Here is a 21,298-nt window from a genome sequence, read left to right as displayed (position 1 = left end):
GGCAACTTGAAGGACAGCATCCTGTTGGTGATTGAAAGCCGATCGGGGCCAGCACGTTAATTAGAACAAACCTGAAAGTGTCCTTGGTTACAAATGCAGCACTCTGTGTCATGAGTGCAGCGGGGGCATTGTTTGAGCGTGCAAAAGTGAAAGCTGAGCTCGAGCGCCTGAAAGTGAAAGCCAGAGAAGAGACGCCATGCACATCTCCTGTCCCGCGCGTGCAAGCCAAAGCACGGTAGGAGTGCGCGAAAGTGAAAGCTGAGATTGCCAGAGAAGAGACGTCGTGCGCGTGCACATCTCCTGTCCAACGAGTGCACATCTCCTGTCCCCCCTTCATAAGCAAAATCGACAACAATAGACTCGCCAAGCGAGCAGCACATGCACTGCTTCACTAGGCGAGACCTAAAAATGATCATAGTCCCCCGTCTTCTCTACTTTTTTGCGAACATCCCAGTGATCCCTCCGCAGGACTTTTTTCAGGAGCTAAATTCCTTACTGCTGACCTTGGCTTGGGGCGGAGGTCATATGGAGGAAACGGAACCATCAGCGGGGGCAATGTCAGCTCCAGAAATCACCTGAATGCTCCTCCCGGGGACTAGACCCAATCGCTCCCAGCCCAGGAGAGAGTTCAGTCAGGACTCAAGTTCCGTCACCTCCACAGCAATACATCTATTCTGTGGTGAACTTCCACCTGGCCCCGAAGGCTCCCAGCTTTAATACCATTACTCAACGTGACGCAAAGCTTCTAGAAAACCTCGCCCCCTTCTCATGAGAAAGAACCGAGCTGGCTGTACCAGTCTGCGTCAAGGCCAAGACGGAGGCTGGCCAAGCTCCCGTATTTTGACTTTGAGGCAGAGTTGCACATTCCACAGATAATATCCAGTTCACTCTGGTCAGTAAGGAGTGAAAAAAAAGTGAAGAGCAGAAACCTGCCCTCCGCACTTTGCAGCTACGTGCAAGCAGCAAGGCAAAGCCAGACATGAGGCCATGTCAAAGCCAATAGTAAGCACTTATAATTCTCATAACCCAAACAACTTGCAAGCACTGCTGTGCACGCAGAAGCAAGGCAGAGTCAGAAAACAAGATGACATGAGGCCATGTTAAAGCCGATAGTACTGTTCTACTCTGTGACAGCTCCCACTAAAAGATAGCAAGATTACAAGACAGAAGAGAACCAGGCATATGCAGGACCGTCCTACATTAAGTCTAGGGTAAAATAACACTAAAGTCAGTTAAAATGGTGGTAGTCGAAGGTCTTCATAGGGTGCCCAACCACAAGAGTGGCTCTTTCATTACACCCGGAACGGCTCAAAGCTTCTTCCCTGCCGACGCACTTTGAATGCCCCCGCTGCCACACATCAGAAGCTCCCTTTGTTCACATGCTTTGGTCCTGCCCCACCCTGCAACCCTATTGGGCAGAGGTGCATGCCGCAATATTGACGGTCTCTGGTCTGACAGGCCTCGTCTCCTGGGAAGCCAGCGTCCTGGGGATTTTTAAACGGAAAAAGCAGCTGAAGGTGGAGACTCGTTTCGTGATACTGGCCCTACTCCTCGCTAAGCACAATAGTACACCTCACTGGCGCTCTTCCAGCAGCCCTCCGATATTGGCCTGGAGGGGGGCAATCCAAAAATGGGGAGCAGCCGAAGAGGACGCAATCGGGCTCGAGGAGGCAAGGGGCGCGTGGAGACGTCCAATATCTATGGAGTGTTCGATGCTCCTCCACAGCTTCAACCAGACACATAATAACCTCCCCCTCCCCCCCCCCCCAAATTCCCCAGCAATCGCACAAATGGAGTCAGACCCCGTAGCACCCTAAGCTGCACAGGGCCCTCCCTGCTTTCTTATAAGTCCCGGTGTGAAAGTGATTCCCAGTGCCATTAGACCAGCAGCAACCAATGCCCTAATTCCCAGCCCCCCTTCTTTCCGTTCCAGAGTTATTTACCCCAGTTGGGTCTAAAAAGGCAAACTCTTTACAGCCAATCTTCAGAGTAGTCAGTCACACTGAATAGACCTCAGTAGCTAACAAAGTGGGAGAAGACCCAGTCTCACTAGGCACCCATACATGATCACAAAGGAGATGCCTACCAGAGCAACAATGGACCCTGATGTATTTCTGTTTTAATGGCAATATGACAAGACAAATGTTCCATGACCATCAAAGACATCACCGAATGTATAGTCTGTATGCACATAGAAAAATGAATAAAAAGGTTTACAAAAAAAAAAGTAAGCTATTGCTTGGGTGTATCCTAAGTCAAAAAGGAAGATCATCCTGGAGTCATTCTGAAGTCATCTGATGACTTCAGACAGGCTATTCCTGCAATTATCTGAGGAAGTCATCCGAAGCCATCCTGAAGTATGCCTATAGGGCATAATATTTAAATGTGATGACTCGAGTCCTCAGAGAAACTACTCCAGGATTAGTTCCTGATTACTTCAGTGGAAAACAGGTGATGATCTTGTACTACTGCAGCATGATCCCATGAAGAATTCGGGATTAAGCTGGATTGCTCCAGGATGGGTTCCTGATTACTTCCGTGGGAAACATATAATGATAATGTACTGCTCCAGAATGATCTCATGATGATTTCAGGATTAGGCTGGATTACTCCAGGATGATCCTATGAGTATTTCAGGATGGGGCTGTATTATTAAAGAATGATCTTGTGATGACTTCAGAATGAGGCTGCATTACTCAATGATGATCCAAGGATAACTTTAGAATGGGACTGGGACCGTATTAGTCTGATTTCATGATGGGGATGTATTAGCCTAGGGTAGGTTCTGGCTGTGATACTGCATGGCGGTTTCAATATGCAGATGCAGCGTGCTATGATGATCTCAAGTATTTATACTTGTTTGACATACACTGGATGTTAAGATACACACCATTTTATTAGTTCGTTGGCAGAGCAAATTATTGCTACGAAACAAGTATTGGCAAAACCAATAGGTCTTGCCTTTTTGACCAAGTGGCTTGCCAGTGTCTTCTGTCGATGGTCTGCAGTATTGGTTAAAACAAACAGGTTAAGAACCTCTGCTCTACAGTTAGTGGTGCTCCATGTATAAATTGAATCTTTCCACTTAGTGCACTGGTGGCATTGTCTGGTCTGGCAGGCATAAATGTTCTTAACTTAGCATTTAAAAACTATTGCTCTTAAAAATGCCTCTCAATGCAATGATATAATATGATGTTATAATGTGAAATGTGTCCGCATATTTAAGAATTTTACTTATTTTCATTTTGAAGAGACATTATCATATTATACAAGATGCTTGTTGTTTTTAAAACCAAAATAAATGGCATTGTCATTTACAATGCCAATAGCGTAAACTTGCGTAAATGCGAGACCTAATGCATTGCAAATGTTTGTTGTATTTACTGGCAAGCCCTTAAGCTACCACATTCTTTTCCCTCCGAGTTAAAAGCCATAATTCACTGACTGACGAGAGTGGCACGACTGTAGGATTTGGGGGTCTGGAGCATTAGGCATGCAATAGCTTGTGTCTCAGCAGCTCATGTCTCACTTCTATTAAGTTGTGCTCACCTACCAGTGGCTGATCTGATCTGTAATTGATGGGGTTGAAGGTCAGCCTGCAAGTTGATTCTTTTGACTACTTGGTCACTCAGAACTCACAATGCCCCACATATGAGAAGGGTCACACGCTTGATCATTTTCTTAAATTCAAATCCAAGCATCCGTATTGCCAGTTGAGTGGTGCGTTCACCATCTGCTGTCTTTCACAATAATATTCCACTGCTAACACCAGTCAGAATATTCACAGCAAGTACTTTGGAACATACCTAAAAATAATCATCCAACAGTCCCACAACATCTACTGTACTCTTCGAGGCTCTGCATAGCACTGGCATTGCCAGTTTATTCCTAAGCATCAAATAGCAAATCGGTAACAAAGGTAGAAATCGGTACACTGTGACCTAACTTCATTTTAGTGAATGGACATTGTAAATGCTTAACCATCGCTAGAGGAGTTCATCCAGGCGATGCAATACCATCCTACTTTAGTACTTCTTTAGCCCATTAGCAAAGAACAATTACAGCCATGGTGTCTCATACCACATATGTTTCGATGATACATAATTTCATCGACAGTCTGCTTCAAGAACTCAAAACCATAATTGTCTCAAAGATATTTAGTCTATGAACATTGATTTGCAGTAGAAGCAGCTAAAGTCAGTATACCACCCATTGGTTTACCACAAAGTTGGTACCATTACTACAAATTATCTTTGCCCTTTTACTGGCCCCCAGGCCCTATTTTATTTGTACAAGCATTTAAAGGTGAAAATCTGAGCTCTTTCTTACATTATCCTTCATGTAGAGGGCCTCCACTTTTATTTCTAAAGAAATTAATATCTGTCCGTCCTCTCACTAATTTATGCCTGGTTGTTTGTTTTGTTCTGCGTAGAATATATTAATTCTTGATGAAGAGCTCTAAATCTCAAAATGCATTGGAATTATTTGAATATTAATTGATCTGAATCATGGCCACCACTAATAATTACTGAAAGCATTTTTAAATGATATTAACCCTGGATGATTCTGAACTTGTTATCCGCGTGGGTTCCTTTTTAAAAACTGCGGTTCGTGCCCGCCTAACTATGTCCTAAAGCATGAATGAATTGTTGTTTTTACTTTGTAAATACTTGCATACTGTATATCTGCAATGTCAATTGTATCTTGTGCTTTTATGGATTTTTATAATCCGAAATAGTCTTTTGAACTAAATGAGACAATAAAGGAATCATTTCAAGTGAAAGGTTTAACTGTCTTCAGGGGTGAGCTCAAGGAGCCTGCAGTATAAAAGAAACAACAAAGGATGGACAGAAATTGTGTATTTTGAACCAGGGCTTGGTTACTTTATTATGGCTTTTAACTGCAAAACATGAGCTTTCCACTGTGAATTCTGCTATAAAGTGTCTGTTCTTAATGGCAAGCACCACCCACAATATGTTTTTTGCTGAGTTGAGCCCAGTGTTTATCTCCCGAGATAATTCTTCTCTAGGTTAATTGTGGTTTCAAAAATATCAAATTTTCTGTTAATTTTAAGAGCCCAAAAGTTTCATTTTTGGTACTTCTACTCAATAATAATGTCAGAGATCCTTTTTCGATGAGTGACAAGTGTTGAATTTGTGAATATGACAAACAAGATTTATCATAAGTATACAGTGGAGATTCGTTGGGATGTAAGGAACAATTACTATATGGATCTGAAGGCATTTGGTAAAAAGCCATTGATAACAAGAAATGAAAAAGCAGTTAGCTGAAACCGAACTACTCTCAAGTCAAAAGTCTGCTGGTATTGCGTTTTGAATAGCTGATTTCTGGTACAAAAATGGAGTCCGAACATATGATTCTGAAAATATGAGGCCGGGGTGACTGGGGCAGATCCTAGATTACCAAGTGACTGAGTTAAGTAGCGCAGGATAAACTCCCAAGATGGGAGTCTTGGGTGAACAGAGCAGTGAAATGGAGGGAAGGTGAGTAAGGTGAAATGGACAGGTCATGTTGTATCTGAGAAATTGAATCTTATATAAGATGAACAGTTAGTACTTGGGTGAGATAATTTTAGTGTAGGACAAAATGAGTCGTGGCATAGTGTCAGATTGGAAGCCACAACGTTGCCCACTGTCTTTTGATTGACTCCTTTCTTTTTCAGTGGTCAAATGCTCTTGGAATGTAGCTCCGCGGACCCTTCACAGCTCAGCAGTGCTAAGGAGGGTTTATGATGAACAGAAACCACCTCCGTTGTCTTCTCAAAAAGATAGCGCAGCTTCTGAAGAGCAGGAGGAAACAGAAGAGCCACTGCATCATTCTCGCTACAGGTATGAGGCATCAGTTTCTAGACTCTCTTGGGTAGTGTTGCAAGATTATGCATCGCTCCGTTGACTGTCATGCTCCCTCAGACTCAAATTGCTGTGTTCGATCACATTTTTCCGCACTCTGGCTTTAGGACTCAAAGACTTGTTAGCTTGTTGTCTGGCTTCCCATCACACCATCAGACCAGCTTGAAGAAGCAGCCCAGCTAAAGAGCGAAAAAGTATGTGATTAAATCTAGGTCTGAAGTGAGCACCTTTTAAGTTTGAACTGTTATTGGCTTTTCCAACATTGCCAACATGTTTAGCTTTGTATTTAAAGTGAAAAATGCTTGAGTATTCGGTTTGACTATGTGGTTTGTGTACCTTTTTGTTTCATAACGTTTTTATTGGCATTTATAAAGGACATATAGTGCATTACATGTTACAACAGCCTGAACATGGCTCAATCGAATGCTGATTCGGGTAGCGTAAGAAGAAAAAAAAAAGAACATTAATTTTCAGCGCCCCACCTTATCTCATGCCCAGCTAACCCTGCAGGCCTGAAATCACCAAAGATACTCCATACCGCAGTCAGGGTAGCCTCACTAATAATGACACCTCTGTGCTGCATCGCCATGGCGTTGTTGTATAAATTTACTGTGTACCATAACTCGCAAATTAACGAAAAGAACCCAATCAATGTGGAGGGGGGAGGGGTAAGCAGGGATAGTGGGGGATGGCGAGTAAAAGCGGCGGGGAGGTAGTAGTTCCATATTACCGCTATCTAGAACCACTGCAATGCCAGAGAGTGTCGCTGCAGTCAACCCAGACATCTCCTCCAGTAGAATGTATAGTAAGGCTAGAGGCGTAAGCAAAGGCTCAAGTTTCAGGGGCAAAGGCGTCCAAGTCAGGAAGAGTATCTGAGAGCGGCATATGCTGCACGCGATCAGCAGTATTCCAGAAACCCCCTGAGTCAGTGGAGCAAACTACATCATCAAACACCTGCAGGGCTCGGAGTCTAGGTGGCTGCAATCTAGCGTGTTCCAGTCGCCACAAGTGATCAATCAAGGGCTTCCAAAGTTTCCAGAATTTAGTGTCACGGAGTTGAAGACGTGGCGTGAGCAGCTCAATCGCCACCACATGCGGGTAAACCACACGTTTAAAGAGGGTGTTTTTGCTTTCTTCCAGTAGAGAGCAACAGTTTGCTTTGCGGCGCCCAACATGTGGAGACTAAGATGCCGATTCTGACATGTCATAGCTCTCAGCTTAACCGGTCTAAGGCCCAGAACTATTGTGAGCGGATCCTCGGGCAGCGGATACCCCAGCACCCATTTAATATGGCTAAGGACATCTTTCCAATAGGTAGTCAGAAGAGGGCACGTCCACCAGATATGGATAAAATCCCCCAAAGCCTTAGCACAGTGCCAACATGTGGGGGAAGTATTAGGAAACATTTTTTGAAGTCGAGCAGGAGTATAGTACCATTGAGTCATTACTTTGTAGGCAGATTCCTGTTGAGGAGTGCTATGGAGGATTTTGGGAATGTCTCACCAGAGCCTCGTCCACTGAGCAGGGGTAACGTCAGAACCAGAGAGGGACTGCCACCGCTGTTGATAGGGATGAAGATCCAAACGCTGTGAACTCTGGAGCACGCGGTAGATGTGAGAGACTAGCCCCTTATAAGTGCCGAAGGTACGCGCCAACCGCTCGAACGGCGTGAAAGATCGCGTAGCCGCCCGTGCCAGAGAACAGCCCTGTATCAAGTGCCGAAGCTGGATATATTGAAATCTGTCCTTCTCTGTTAAACAAAACACTTGCTTGCATTGAGCAAAGGTTTTGAAATCGTCTCCCATAAATAAATCCCATATCGTTCTACAACCGGTTTCTGTCCAATTCGCAAAGTAGGGCGGGCGACACGCAGGGGGGAACTGTGGGTTGTGAGCAATTGGGGTGTGCGGGGACGGAAAGGAGGTAAGGCCCCTGCGAATTGCCACTTTGTCCCAAACCCCAAGCACCGTTTTAGTAGGAGCAGCCAGGTAGGCACTGCGATGCCGCATCTCGCTAGGTAGCCAAGCGTGGTCCCAGAGTGGGCGACAGGTGACCGCCCGGTCCATATGAAACCACACCTTCTCGCTCTCCCATGCTCCCCACTCCAGGATAAAGCGGAGGTGTGACGCCCAATAGTATTCGAGCAGGTTGGGGCAAGCGAGTCCGCCCCTGTCCCGGGGGAGCATTAAAATTTTTCTAGAAAACCGTGGTTTCTTGCCTCCCCAAATAAAGGCCGTCAGTTCGCGTTGTAACCCTTGGATTTGGTGTTCTGTGATGGGCGTCGGCAAAGTTTGAAAAAGGTATAGGAGCTTCGGTAGTATGGACATTTTAACTGTGTTGAAACGACCTAGCCAAGAGAGTGGCAAGGCCTTCCATGTGCGCAAATCGGCTATAGCGGCATTTTTATATTCCTGCCAGTTAACTTGTGACCAGGTCGTTAAGTCCGGCGTTAAGTTAAGACCAAGATATCTTACAGACCTGGTCGCCCATTGATAAGGAACGAGAGTCTGCAGAGTTGCAACCTGCCCGTCAGGAACCGTGAGGTTAAGAACCCATGATTTCGTGGTTAATTTTAAGCCCGGAGGCCTGCTCATAGGTTTGGAGCAGCGTATGCACTGCCGGGAGCGAACGCCGTGGGTCAGATAAGGTAAGGAGCATATCGCCTGCAAATAGTGCAATCTTATGTTCAACACCCCCAAGAGAGATGCCGCAAATATCAGGGGACCGGCGTACCATATGGGCAAGAGGCTCAATCACAAGGGCAAACAATAGGGACGACAGGGGACAACCTTGCCGCGTGCCCCTGCAGATGGGGAAGGACTGCGTCAGTTGACCATTGACTCGTACACTGGCTCGTGGTGATATATAGGGAGCCATGATGCGCGCTATCATCATAGGACCGAGACCCACTTTCCGCAACACTGCGCGAAGGAATATCCAGTCCACCCGATCAAATGCTTTTTCAGCGTCTAGCGAGAGCAGGCAGGCCGGGATCTTCCAGTGGTTTGCCTTCCCAACAAGATGGGCTTCTCGGCGCATATTGTCGGCCCCCTGGCGTTGGTGGATAAACCCCACCTGATCCGGGTCTATAAGATTGGGCAAGTGAGGGCTGATCCGTTTGGCGAGGATTTTGGTGTAGAGCTTAAGATCTGTATTGAGCAGGGCAATAGGGCGGTAGGAGGAGCAGAGTGTATGGTCCTTCCCAGGTTTTGGGATGAGATCAATTTCTGCCAACGCCATGTCCAGGGAAGGCCCCACCGATTCCGTGAACGAATTAAAGAGGCGTAAGAGATAGGGTAGCAGTTGCGGTAGAAAGGCGCGATAAAACGAAACCGGGAGTCCGTCGGGGCCTGGCGTTTTACCTAGTGGAAGGTCCTTCAGAGCACTGGCTACTTCTTCCAAGGTAATAGGCTCTTCCAGCAACTTGGAATGATGCTCGCTCAGTGGCTCCCAGGCACAGGCGTCCAGGGCGGCCGATATCAGGTCAGGTGCGGGTGGATCATTATTGTAAAGGGACGCATAGTAGTCGCGAAACTCCTGAAGTTTAGCCAGTTCTGCTATAGCCCATGACCCGTTCCCTCTCCGTATTTTTGCAATGTGAGCTTTGGCCGCCCGCGTTCTCAAGCGACGCGCTAGGACACTTCCCACCTTGTCCACACCATCGTAATAGCGTTGCCGTAAAGCGAGTAGAGCATGCTCAGCCTTGTTTGTTCTGTGCACCCGGAGCTGGCCCCTAAGTACAGCCAGCCGCCTTTTATGTACCGCCAAGGGGCGCTCCTGATCCATCCTCTTGAGCGTCTTGATTTCTCGCGTGAGCTTATTTTCGTACAGTCGAGCTTCCCGTGTCCTAGCGATGGCCAATGACGTAAGGGTACCAAGTATTGTAGCTTTAAAAGCGTCCCAGAGGACAGGGAGGGAGGTCTCTGATAAGTCATTGTTTTCAAAATATGCGGAAATAGCCACCTGTAGTTCTTCCCTGTCTATCGGATCCCTTAGGACATAGACCGGGAACCCCCATCTATTAGGCCGCGTTGAGCGGAAGAAATGCTCATGTAGAAGTAGCTCTACGTGTGCGTGATCAGAGATCGCAATACTTGAGTGAGACGCCGAAAGAGTATCCTTGATCAGAGAGTGGGACACAGATGAAATCAATGCGAGAGTAGGAGCGATGGGCATGGGAGTAGTAGGTGTAGTCTCGCAGTTCAGGGGAGTGATAGCGCCAGGCATCCACTAGGTTTAGAGCAGTGAGGGTCTTTTTCACTGCTGCGGACATAGCCCCCACCCCATGGAAGGCGCCCCCACAGCGATCTAAATCCGCATCCCATACCAAGTTGAAGTCCCCTCCGACTACGAGATCCGAGGTTACCAGCTCAAGGCGTTCCCTAAAAATCCTGCGTAAGAAAGCATCCTGTCCCTGATTGGGTGCATATATATTACAAAGGGTAAGTGTACGGTGCCCTCTCCTTATCTCTGACTTCAGAAATCTGCCCTCGGTGTCCCGAATCACTTTGGTGTCTCCCTGGATGATGCCCGCCCTGCATAGTATAGCTACACCCGCTGTCTTAGTGGCTGCTGAGGACCAGAACTGTTGCGGGAAACGTGGGTTAGACATACGTGTCACGTCAGCCTTAAGGAGGTGGGTCTCTTGCAAGTAGATTACATCAGGATTCTGCAGTAGTAAATACCGCCATATTTGGCGTCTCTTGTTGGGAGAGTTGAGCCCTTTCACATTAAGAGAAATAATCTTCCAACAAGGTGTTGTGGCCATACTCACCTATCATCAGATTCCGCTGTCACCTTGCAACGTTTCCACATGTTACTCCCCCAGCCGAGAGGGTGTATAGGGAGGGGAAAGAGAAGGAAAGGGGTGGGAACGGGGAGGATAACTAAAATACAGCAACGGCCAACATGGCCAACAGAGCCTATTCCAGTCAAGGGAGGAGCCAGGCACAACGGCACAAGCTGTCCCGGAGATATCACTCTCCCAGAAATAGGAGTTAGGGCCGGTCATCGCGCAGTTCATGACGCCTGATCATCGGTGGGCGTCTCCGGGCCACCGCCCCAGTGTAGTAGACAAGGCGCCTGATAGTGTGACGTCGGGTGCACAGTGTCGGAGAGCAGAACAACCACAGGTCGACCGGTCGGGGCAGGCCCCTAGTCAGGAGACAGATGGTAGACCATTCACCCAGCATCAAGGCAGCTCAATTGGGGGGGGGCTCTAGAGAGCCCAAGCAAGATGGCCGCCTTTTAGCGCAGCTCTGCTGGCCGAGCTTCTAATCCGCCTAATATCCTTGGTCTTACCTGCCATCCATTAACTCCCTGCTTGGATGTGCCCTCCTCATCGCTCCTGCATCCTGGTGGTCCAATCTGGTGTCTGTCGCTGGCCTGCTGCTGCTGATTTGGCTCCGTCTTGCATCCCGGCCCGGCGGCACCTCGTGTCATGAGGTAGTCCGTTGCCGGGGCTGTTGCTGTTCTCTACGGAGTGCTGGCTGCTGCCGCCTGCTGCTCGCGGTGCCCCGAGGTGTTGTGGGGCTGCACCTGACCTTCGCTGGTGCCGACGGACCTGGAGAGAGGCACGCCCGGAGCGAGGGCTGTCCGGCGGTGCAGTGAGTGCCGTTCGCCCGCTTCCTGTTGGGCTGTGGGTCCCGCGCTCTCCTGGGACTGTGACTCCGGCGGCGGCGGAGCTTGAGGGCGGCGCCCTGCTGAGGCGAGGAGCGGAGAGCGGCTGCGGAGTGTTGCGGACGGCGGAGCCTGCCTGAGGACGCTGCATCGGTCCGGGCTGTGCAGGTGAGGCAGATCCGCGACGCCTGCTTTGCTGCGGCTAGGGACCGGCTTGGTGGCTTGCCGGTCCTGAGTGCCGCATGCACGCGGCTGGGGTCTGCGTAGCCTGGTGCCTGGCTGCCGCATACCCCCGGTGTCCTTGGGGTGGCGGGCTCCCGGAGCTCCTTGTGTGGGACCCCCTGCCTCGGCGCCGGCATCATACGGCGGAGACTGTGGGGCCTGCGAATGGATACTATGGCTTTCAGGCTAGATAAGCACGGCGAGCAGCTGACCGAAGCTGAACAGCGCATTTCTAAGGCTGAGGATAAGGTGGAGGCAGTCAGTACCTCCTGTGCAAGCATGGCAAAGATTATGGAGGTTATTAGGCCCAAAAATGAGGATATTGAGGCCCGGTCTAAACGGAACAACCTGCGCATTACCGTAATTGCAGAATCAACCAATACAGGGCCTATGGAGCTATTCGTTGAGTCCCTACTTACCTCGCTGTTTGGGGTGGAACTCTTTTCGAAAGTTCTTATTGTAGAACGAGCCCACCGCTCCTTAGCTGCTCGGCCTATCCCTGGGGCGCCTTCCCGTCCCATTATAGCTCGCTTGTTGAATTACCGTGACGGGGACACTGCGTTGTGCCTAGCCCGGGAGAAAGGCAGCTTGAGTTATCAGGGAATGAAGGTGGAGTTATTTCCTGACTTTACGGTCGCGGTGCAGCAGGCGCGTAGAGAGTACCAAGCTGTGAAGAAAAAATTGCAACTGCTTAATATTTCATATGCCATGCTGTACCCGGCGCGCTTACGCATTCATCACGATGGGAAGTTCCGCATCTTCCCTACCCCTAAGGAAGCGCTTCAATTTCTCCGGCAGCTGGAGCGCCGCACGCCTTGGCGAGCGCCTCCGCATGGGACAGTGGGAGACTCTGACGGTTGACTGGTGATGACTGGTCTCTTCGTATGTATTGCTGTTCATTTCTGCCTTGCCCGTTGGCGAGCTGGATGTCCCCATGCGTCGGCCCTCGCTGTCTCAACTATCCTCCGGCATCATTGATGATGTTTTTTTGCTATCTATTTACGCTTGCCTGATTGCTTTGCTATGTGTTGCCTTTGAGGAATGCACTATATTGTTGGTGTTACTGCTGGATGCGAGGGGAGGGTCGCTTTTGTCCTGGTACCGGGGGTGGTCGTTTGGCGACCTTTGTGGCCAGATGCGGGTGGCTCCTCTCTTTTTGTCTCGGCCCACCCTGTACATCTCAGGGTGTTAGAGGCCTCTGGTGCTTCCCCAAATGTGAATTCCCCGCAGAGTTGTATTTTCAGTTTTGGCTTATAGCCTGGTCGCATTATTTCCTCACTGGAGATCCTTTATATGTGCTTTGCCTACTATGCGACATGTTTGTGAATGTTTTCTTTTATGCTGTTTACTGGGATGTCACGGCAGGTTTTTTCTGCTGGAGTGCGTGGGGGGGGGATGTTGGGGGTTGCAATGTTTTGAATGGTACACTGACGGTGCGTGGTGGGTGTGGTGTGATATGGTTGGGAGCTGATTGTCCATATTATGCTGATATTATGCCATCTCACATCGCGACATAGCTGCCTCTGCTGACGGGGAGATATCGTGGCTCAGTTGAAATGTACGGGGACTTAATAACCCACGTAAGGTTCGCCCGGTGCTCTCCTATCTTGACCGTCACAATGTTCGCATCGCTCTCCTGCAAGAGACGCATCTTTAACTAAGCAGGCGGTCTCGACTGTTGCCGCTAGGTGGGCGGGGGTTCGGCTTGCGGCTTGCTATTCCTCCTACGCTCGAGGGGTTAGGGTCCTTGGTTAAAAAAGGCACCCCCTTTGTTCCGCTTGTTATTGACGAAGATGAGGGTGGGCGATACATCATAGTGCAGGGTACACTCTATAATCGGTCCTTAGTTATAGTTAATGTATATGGGCCCAACGTTGATGACCCTTCCTTTTATGATGACCTGTGGGGGAAACTCTATAAGTTGCCCCCTTGTACTATTATTTGTGGGGGCGATTTTAATGTGGCTCTGGACCCTGACATGGACAGAGTCTCCACTGTGGACAGACCTCAAAAGCGGGCGGCTGCTGCTATGCGAGATGGTATGACGCTGCTAGAGCTGGTAGATGTTTGGCGTCTACGGCACCCTGATGGCCGGGAGGGTACCTGTCACTCCTATGCTCGCTCCGTTTGGTCCCGTATAGATCTGTGGCTGTTGACCCGGGATGCCAATGATTGGGTGACGCAGGTTGATCAGTTGCCTCAGACGCTCTCGGACCACTCCCCGGTACACCGTCTGGCTTTGCCGACCTACCTCCCCCCTCCCTTCCAGTGGCGGCTCCAACCATCCGCCTTGTTAGATACGGTATTTTGTGAGGGGGTTCGGGAGGCCATTGCCGATTACTTTGCGAGAAACACTGGATCGGTGGGGACGCTCTGGGAAGCCTTTAAGGTGACTATACGTGGGGTCTGCATTGGCCTTCAGGCAGGAGTGCTTCGGTCGCTCAGGGGTACAATGTTTGCGTTGGAACGTGAGTTGACAGGATTGGAGCGGCAGTATGAGACTGAGTCTGACCCCTCTGTTCTTGCGCACATTAGGACTAAAGTGACAGAATATAACGCTGTGGCAGACCAGGAGATCCGTCATTTATCCCGCAGGTGTACGGCCAAGTATTACGGTGAGGACGGCAGACCGGGCAGAGCACTGGCGGGCCGTATCATGGACCCTCAAAGTCGCACCTATACGATCCACTCGATCGCTGTCGCTGATGGCACCTACTATGACACCCCTTATATTCTGGAGGCCTTTGCTGATTTCTATCAGGGCCTCTACGCTCACCGCCCGGCAGCCGACGAGGCTGAGTTACAGCAGTATTTGGATGATATAGCCTTGGTATGGATTTCTCGTAGACAGCAGGAATTTCTGATGCACCCTCTCACCCTTGATGAAATACGGGAAGCCATAGCCGCTCTCCCCACTGGTAAATCTGCTGGTGCTGATGGTCTGCCAGCTAAGTTTTATAAAACCTATATCGACATGTTAGCTCCTTGCTTGCTCCAGGTATATGAAGAAGCCTATGAGGCTCAATGCCTGCCCCCTACGCTGCGTGAAGCGCTGATGATTGCCCTTCTCAAACCGGGCAAGCCGTCGGACCGGTGCGAATCCTATCGGCCGCTATCTTTAATTAACACCGCCGTAAAAATTTTAGCTAAGGTCCTGGCTACCAGATTGCAGCTGCTTCTGCCAGTTATGGTCCTGCCAGACCAGTCTGATTTTGTGCCTTCCCGTTCAACCTCCCACAGTCTTAGAACTCTTTTTGCTGTTATGCATGTCCTTAAGCCCACGTTACCTGCGGTGGCGGTGCTCCTCGACGCCGCAAAGGCCTTTGATTCCATCTCATGGTCTTACATGATCTCTATCTTGCACCGTATGGGGGTGCCCTTCGTGTTCACTAATTGGATCAAGCTGTTATACACCTGCCCGTCAGCCAGAGTGAGGGTTAATGGGCACGCCTCTCGGCCAATCTCCATTCACCGGGGTACGCGCCAGGGCTGCCCGCTCTCGCCGCTGTTGTTCACGCTCATGCTTGAACCTCTGGCTTGTATCCTACGGCAGTGTCACTCCCGGGCGGCGCTGCGGTTTCTCCAGCGCCCTCTGGCTGTGTCCATGTACGCAGACGGTATGGTGCTATACGTACGTGAGCCGGCCCTTCACCTTTCCCCCCTTCTGCGGGAGTATGTTCGTTTTGAACGATTTTCTGGGCTTGGTATAAACTGGTCCAAGTCCTTGATTTTGCCCCTTACAGACAGTACGTCTCCGCTTGATTTAGACTTTCCCCTGGTTTGGTGTTCCGATGCAGTGAAATATTTGGGGGTGCGGCTACACCGCGACCCCCAGGAGGTGATACGCGCCAACTATGGAGTCGCTGTCGCGCGCCTTGAGGAGCAGGTGGCCCGATGGATAAAGCTACCCCTCTCTTTTACAGTCCGATTAGCTTTAATAAAAATGGTAATACTCCCCCGATTTTTATATCTATTTTTGAATATACCGACACCTTTGTCACGTCCCTTCTTCGCTTCCCTTCGCTCACTTTTAACCACATTGGCGTGGGGGGGGGGGGGAAATCTTGCCTCAAATGGGAAACACTTACGCTTCCTTATGCACTGGGGGGCTTTGCGGCACCTGATTTTCTGCTGTACTATTTGTGTGCGCAGGCCCACTTTGCATATTATTGGCAGAATGACCCTGCATATATTCCCCATGTGGCGGTGGAGGCTGGGGCAGTGCATCTTATACCGCTTAAGGACATGCTTGTTAACACTCATACGGTATTCGAAAGGGGGGAGTTTGACACAGTGCAGACCACGGTTGGGGCATGGCGGGAGTTGGGTAGGCGTGCGCAGAAGCTGCCGCTTCACGCTCCTGACTCACCATTCTTCTCTCTCGGTCACTAATGAGGTGGGCGCCTTGCGAACACTCAGCGGCATGAATTTGGTGGCCATGAAAGACGTGTACCCGGGTGGCCGATTTGTTGCGGCTGCCTCGTTGACTGCTGATGGCCCTCTTACCACCATGCAGCTCTTCATATACACTAGGCTGCGGTCGGCCATGCGCGAATTGTATCCGCAATTTCCCGCGGAGCCGCCTGCACTGGAAGCACTGCAACTCCTATACACTACCCCTTCTCGGGTGAAATTGGTCACTAGACTGTATCGTATCTCACAGAGAGAGGCCCCTACTGTGGTTCAGCCGGCGTGGCTGCGGTGGAACACTGTTTTGTCCCGCGAATTGACGGATGATGAGTGGGAGGGCTGTTGTAGCCTTACTGGGCGGCTGACATCGAACGGAAATCTGCGCCTGATGCACTATAAATACATACATCAGATATACTATACGCCTGCCCAGTTGCATCGTTATGGTTTGCGTGACTCCGCTGCCTGTAAACGGTGCGGTGCCCCAGATGCTGATTTTTATCATTTGGCATGGGTTTGCCCCAAGGTACACTCCTATTGGGAGGCTGTTCTACAGATTATACATGACATGGTTGGGCATCCCCTGGACTGCACCCCGCAGTTTTGTCTCCTTGGTCTTGTTGCTGACGTTAAAGTCTCCTGTAGAAGATTTGTGGCTATTGCGTTGTTGGTGGCTAAGCGGAGGGTCTCCATGTGTTGGGAGAGTAGAGTGGCCCCCACCACCAGGCTGTGGCTGCAGGATTTGACCTATTGCCGTGATCAATTGTGCTGCTATGCTGCGGAGCTGTCAATAACATCCCGTCCCCTTGATATTTGGTCGCCTCTCACGACCTATTTAATGTCTGTTCCCAATATCTAGCGTTTTTACTCTTTTGGACAATGCTTTGGACATATCCCTGCATTAGTATGTGTGCCCCATCTTCCTATCTTGGCTGCTAGTTCTTTTATGTTTATGCAGACTCCTCAACTGATTCCAATTAACTTTGTACTATTATACCATGTATTGATACCTCACCTGCACTGTCTGATGTACCTCCAAGTATTGTTTTGCTGTTGTATAATGCTTTATAAAACTCAATAAACAAACCAAAAAAATAAAAGGCAGCTCAATTGGAGGCAAACACCTGTGATCCGGTGGGCGACGGGTCCCCCTCGAGAGACTTTATATGCCGTATGATGTCTTGCTTATCCCTCGATGATCTTCTACCATCAGGAGAAGAGGGGTGTCTGGAGCGGCGCACTGTGGACCATTGCGGTTGTGACGGGACTCGGAGCTTGGCGGGCCGGCGTGCAGGGCTGGTTGGTGGGGTGTCCGGTATTTGAAGCAATTGAGCCGCCTCTCTATAGGATCGCAGCACGCGGCGTTTAGATTCCCATTGGAACATGAGGGCGAAGGGATGACCCCATTGATAGTGGATGTTAAGTTCCCGCAGCTTGTCAGTAATGGGTCTGAAATCTCTCCGGCGTCGAAGAGTCGTGGGAGCCAAGTCCTGGAATAGCTGGATGGGCGCGCCTCTGCATAATATCTCGGGCTTTTCCCTGGCTGCCTTAAGAATGGCTTCTTTTTCAATGAAAAAATGAACCTGTGTCAGTATATCCGGAATGAGACCAGGTCTTCCAGGCGGTCCCGAGACTCTATGCGCACGGTCCAGTGTTGGTGGCGAGACGTCGTCATCTCCTCTGATGTCGTGGAGCAGGTCTGCCACGAACGACATTATGTCTGCACCCTCCGCCCCGATTGGTACGCCTCGTATGCGCAGGTTGTTCCGGCGCCCCCTATTTTCCAAATCGTCCTGCTTGATCTGTAGTTCAACATGCTGCTCTTCCAATGTTGCAAGCCGCTGCCACAATTGCTCCTGGTATTCAGTGCGGGCGTCTAGGGTCTTCTCCAGGTCATCTACTCGGCCCCCCAGCTCTCCCACGTCTCTCCGAAGGTCCTTAACACAGGCTTGATCTTCCGTGCGCAGAGACCCGATTTCTGAATTAAGCTCCTGCATGAACAAAGCCATGAAGGATTACGTAACCGGCTCCGAGGGGCCTCCAGCCCCTGCTGGTGCAGCAACCGTCTGTGTCGAGCCTGGCTTGTTCCACAGATCCATGACCGTAGCGTCCCTGGTGGCCGCCTGGGGTTCCTTCCCTGGCTTGGAGCGTGTCATGGTCTGTGGCCGCTTGTAAATGGTCCAATAATGTGCCGGAGAAGCTGTCGCCCCGCCGCTAGTCACCCACTTGCCCAAGCGCCGGGAGAGCCGCAGCTATCAAACCAAAAGTCCAGAGAACTATACTCCAGAGCACCCCCGAAGGCCGGTACCTTGGATATAGGGCGCGGCCACCAAAGATCCCCATAGTCAAAGGGAGGGCGACACAGGTTTCCAGTCCACCAAGCAGCTCGCAGTCTCCAAGCCTCCAACAGACTCTCCAGAGAGCCCTCCAAAGTAGCCCCCCTCCCGACCCTGTGGTCCACCTGTTGCTCCGACCCTGTAGGTGCGACGTTGACTACTTGCCAGTGTCTAGGTCCAGGTTATCACGTGGCGTAGGGGGCCCTCCTGGAGAGTGTAGATCATGGAAGGGGTGTCCTTCGCGCCAGCTACTCTCCGAAGCCCCTGAGCAATCCCAAGTGATCAGTGACCCCGATCCAGCCCAGCTGCGGCCACTGGCATTCCTACACTCCGCTGCGCGGGATCCAAAGCCGTCTGCCGTGTCAAATAATAGCTCAAGTGCCCAGCCGTGCTTTGATGGTTCCCGCCAGGGCAACAGAGGTGGCAACCGGGTCGCTAGATACAGCGGGGGCAAAGAACATTCAGGCTCACACCCTGGCCGGAGTGCAGGCCAGGAGTGCCAGGTGCCAAGGTGCGCTTTCCGTTATGCACCCTGGGAGAGGATCCGAAGTTCCGATGGCCCAGTCGCGGTCCGGGATTGCATGCGAGCTTTAGCCCACTCAGCTTGGAGGCAGGGTGATAGCAAGGGGTCGGCGTTGGCAGGTGGGCTAGGGCTTGTCAGTGGGGGCCATCGACCAAGCCTCCCAAAAGCAGTGGAGTGCTGAACATGAGAACCTGGGAGCCGCAGGACGCCGCTGCCTGGGAACAAACCGGGCCCCTGCAGGGTCAGAGTCAATGGTGGCAGCGGCAAGGAGTCGGCAGCAGGGTGATGCGCCCCCCGGCAAGGTACTCCCCAAATATCAATGTCAACATGCCCCAAGCCCGGTACCTCAGCAGTTCCGGTTGCCACTCTGGCTTTGTTGGTCTCCAGGCAGGGATCGCGGACCAGGGCCAGAGCCTGCTCCGAGCGCCTCCGGACGAAGGTCGCAAAATGGCGGTCGCGGTCTTCCCCGCCTCCGCAGCCCGTTCTCCTCTGCCGTCAGCCAGCAGAGCAGGAGGGTCGGGACGTCGATACGGTCAGTCTGTTACACCGCTCCGATGTCTCTTTACCGTCGGCCCCTACCCCGTGCAGATGGGGCTCGTCTTCTCTGGAGCGCGCTGGGTCCGTACGCGCAAGATGGCGGGCGCGCACTCCCCGGTCGGGGCCTCTCCTCCGCCACAGTATTCACCGCTGCCACTCGACTACAGGATCCCGAGCCTCCAAATAACTGCCCGCTCTCCTCCGCTTGTTGTTCACCCCCAGATGAGGTGCCCCCGTGGCCGTTGTGCCGCTTTTAGATGCTGATTTAACCGGCTGCGGCCCGGAGCTCCGATGGCTTGCGTCTCACTCCATCAGCAGCGAGACCACGCCCCTTTGTGTACCTTTTGATTCTGTTAGGTAGGTATCTAAAACAAAAGCATTGTATATGATGTATACATACCATAAACAGTAGGAAGATATGTATTGTTGATTGGTTTGCAACAAGACCTTTTACAACTCTAGTTGAGTTTGTCTCAATAAGTCAGGAAATTGATAACGAAGCTACCCCGTAGTTCTTGAACTATTAGATAGTCTATTTACTATAAATGAAAGAGCCAATCCTCTTTGCAGTCAAAGCATGTATTATGTACGAACACAGACAGCTCGATACTACATAGTGACTACAGTATTGAAGCAGGTAAAGAGACAGGCGTTTTCAGTGTTTATGACCTAAGTCAGTGAAAGCACACTCTAAAATTGAGTATTAAAAAGTAATGCAAGAAGTTTGTTCTTCTCAAGGAAGTATTCAATATAGTTTGGTGTGATAGGTCATAACTTTATTGACAGAAATCCCAACAACTTGATTTCATGTAAGTATCAAAGTAAACATAACGGGCAACTCCTGTTTTAATCCATGAAATAATTTTCTCAGGGCTGTAGAAAAATATTAGGTTAGCCATTAAAATCTGAATGATACAGTGCATTCAATATAGAAAATGCATAAGTTGTAAAGAAAGAAAATGAAGTGAACAGCGCCAGTTAACACTGTTTGGGCCTTGTCGTGGTGTCTGTGTGTTTAAGTGTCACAATGTATATGCAACCGCTTTCCTACAAACTCTTTAGCAAATGTACTCTTTGCAGCTGTTTTATAATCTATATAGAAAGGCCTCAGGAACATGATGCTCCAATTGAAAGCCAGCGGCTGTATACTTTTATAAATCATTTACTTGTAGAGACTGACTTTAACCACTGAGTTGTGCTCTTGGCACTGAGAGTGAGAAAAGGAAATGGGATAGTTGAAGCATGGAGGTTTTATACCTGAAGAACCAAATCTAAGTGCCCCTCCCCCCAACCCCCATAAGCAAGAGTATAGTAGAATGCAATATGGAAATACCCCAGATGCTAGAGAGCATACATTGCATACTTATCGTCATTTTATGGGATCCAAAACACTACCTCACATCTTTGTGCTTGATATTGTGGGGAGGATTTGAGAAGGATTTAGCACAGATGATCTTGGTTATTTTTCTTTATTGATTGGGTTCAAGTGTTTGCGTGAGCTGACGCTCAGTTACATGCTCTGAACATTTACCAGGGGTTGCTCAGCTTGATCCAAGTTATTAGTCTTAAATCCACAACACAGGAGTAAATTCCCAATCTAACTTGCACACTGTCTTTTTAATCTGTACTTGTCCAACTAGGGCAGAGACCTTTCAAATGTATCTCATAATGCGACGCTGCTGAACGGAAAGGCATATGCTTGCTTCTTCTATGCCGATAATGCTGCCCCCTTTGCTGTGACTCCACTGGGACACCAAAGAAAATCTGAAAACCTCAAGGAT

The 21,298-nt window shown here is 49.9% G+C and overlaps 1 protein-coding gene across 1 annotated transcript in view; it reads left to right on the top strand.

The window, feature by feature from the left end:
- COQ9 (coenzyme Q9) overlaps positions 1–21,298 on the top strand; it is a 75,300-nt gene that overhangs the window by 3,571 nt on the left and 50,431 nt on the right. The window contains exon 2 of the mRNA XM_085639161.1: positions 5,684–5,849. Within this exon, the coding sequence (XP_085495287.1) occupies positions 5,684–5,849 (166 nt within the window). The remainder of the gene's footprint in view (positions 1–5,683; positions 5,850–21,298) is intronic.

This window comes from Triturus cristatus, chromosome 12, assembly GCF_964204655.1.
Source record: "Triturus cristatus chromosome 12, aTriCri1.1, whole genome shotgun sequence".
In the NCBI taxonomy this organism is placed as follows: domain Eukaryota; kingdom Metazoa; phylum Chordata; class Amphibia; order Caudata; family Salamandridae; genus Triturus; species Triturus cristatus.
Note: the sequence above shows the minus strand (reverse complement) of the source record. Positions and strands in the feature narration are given on the sequence as shown.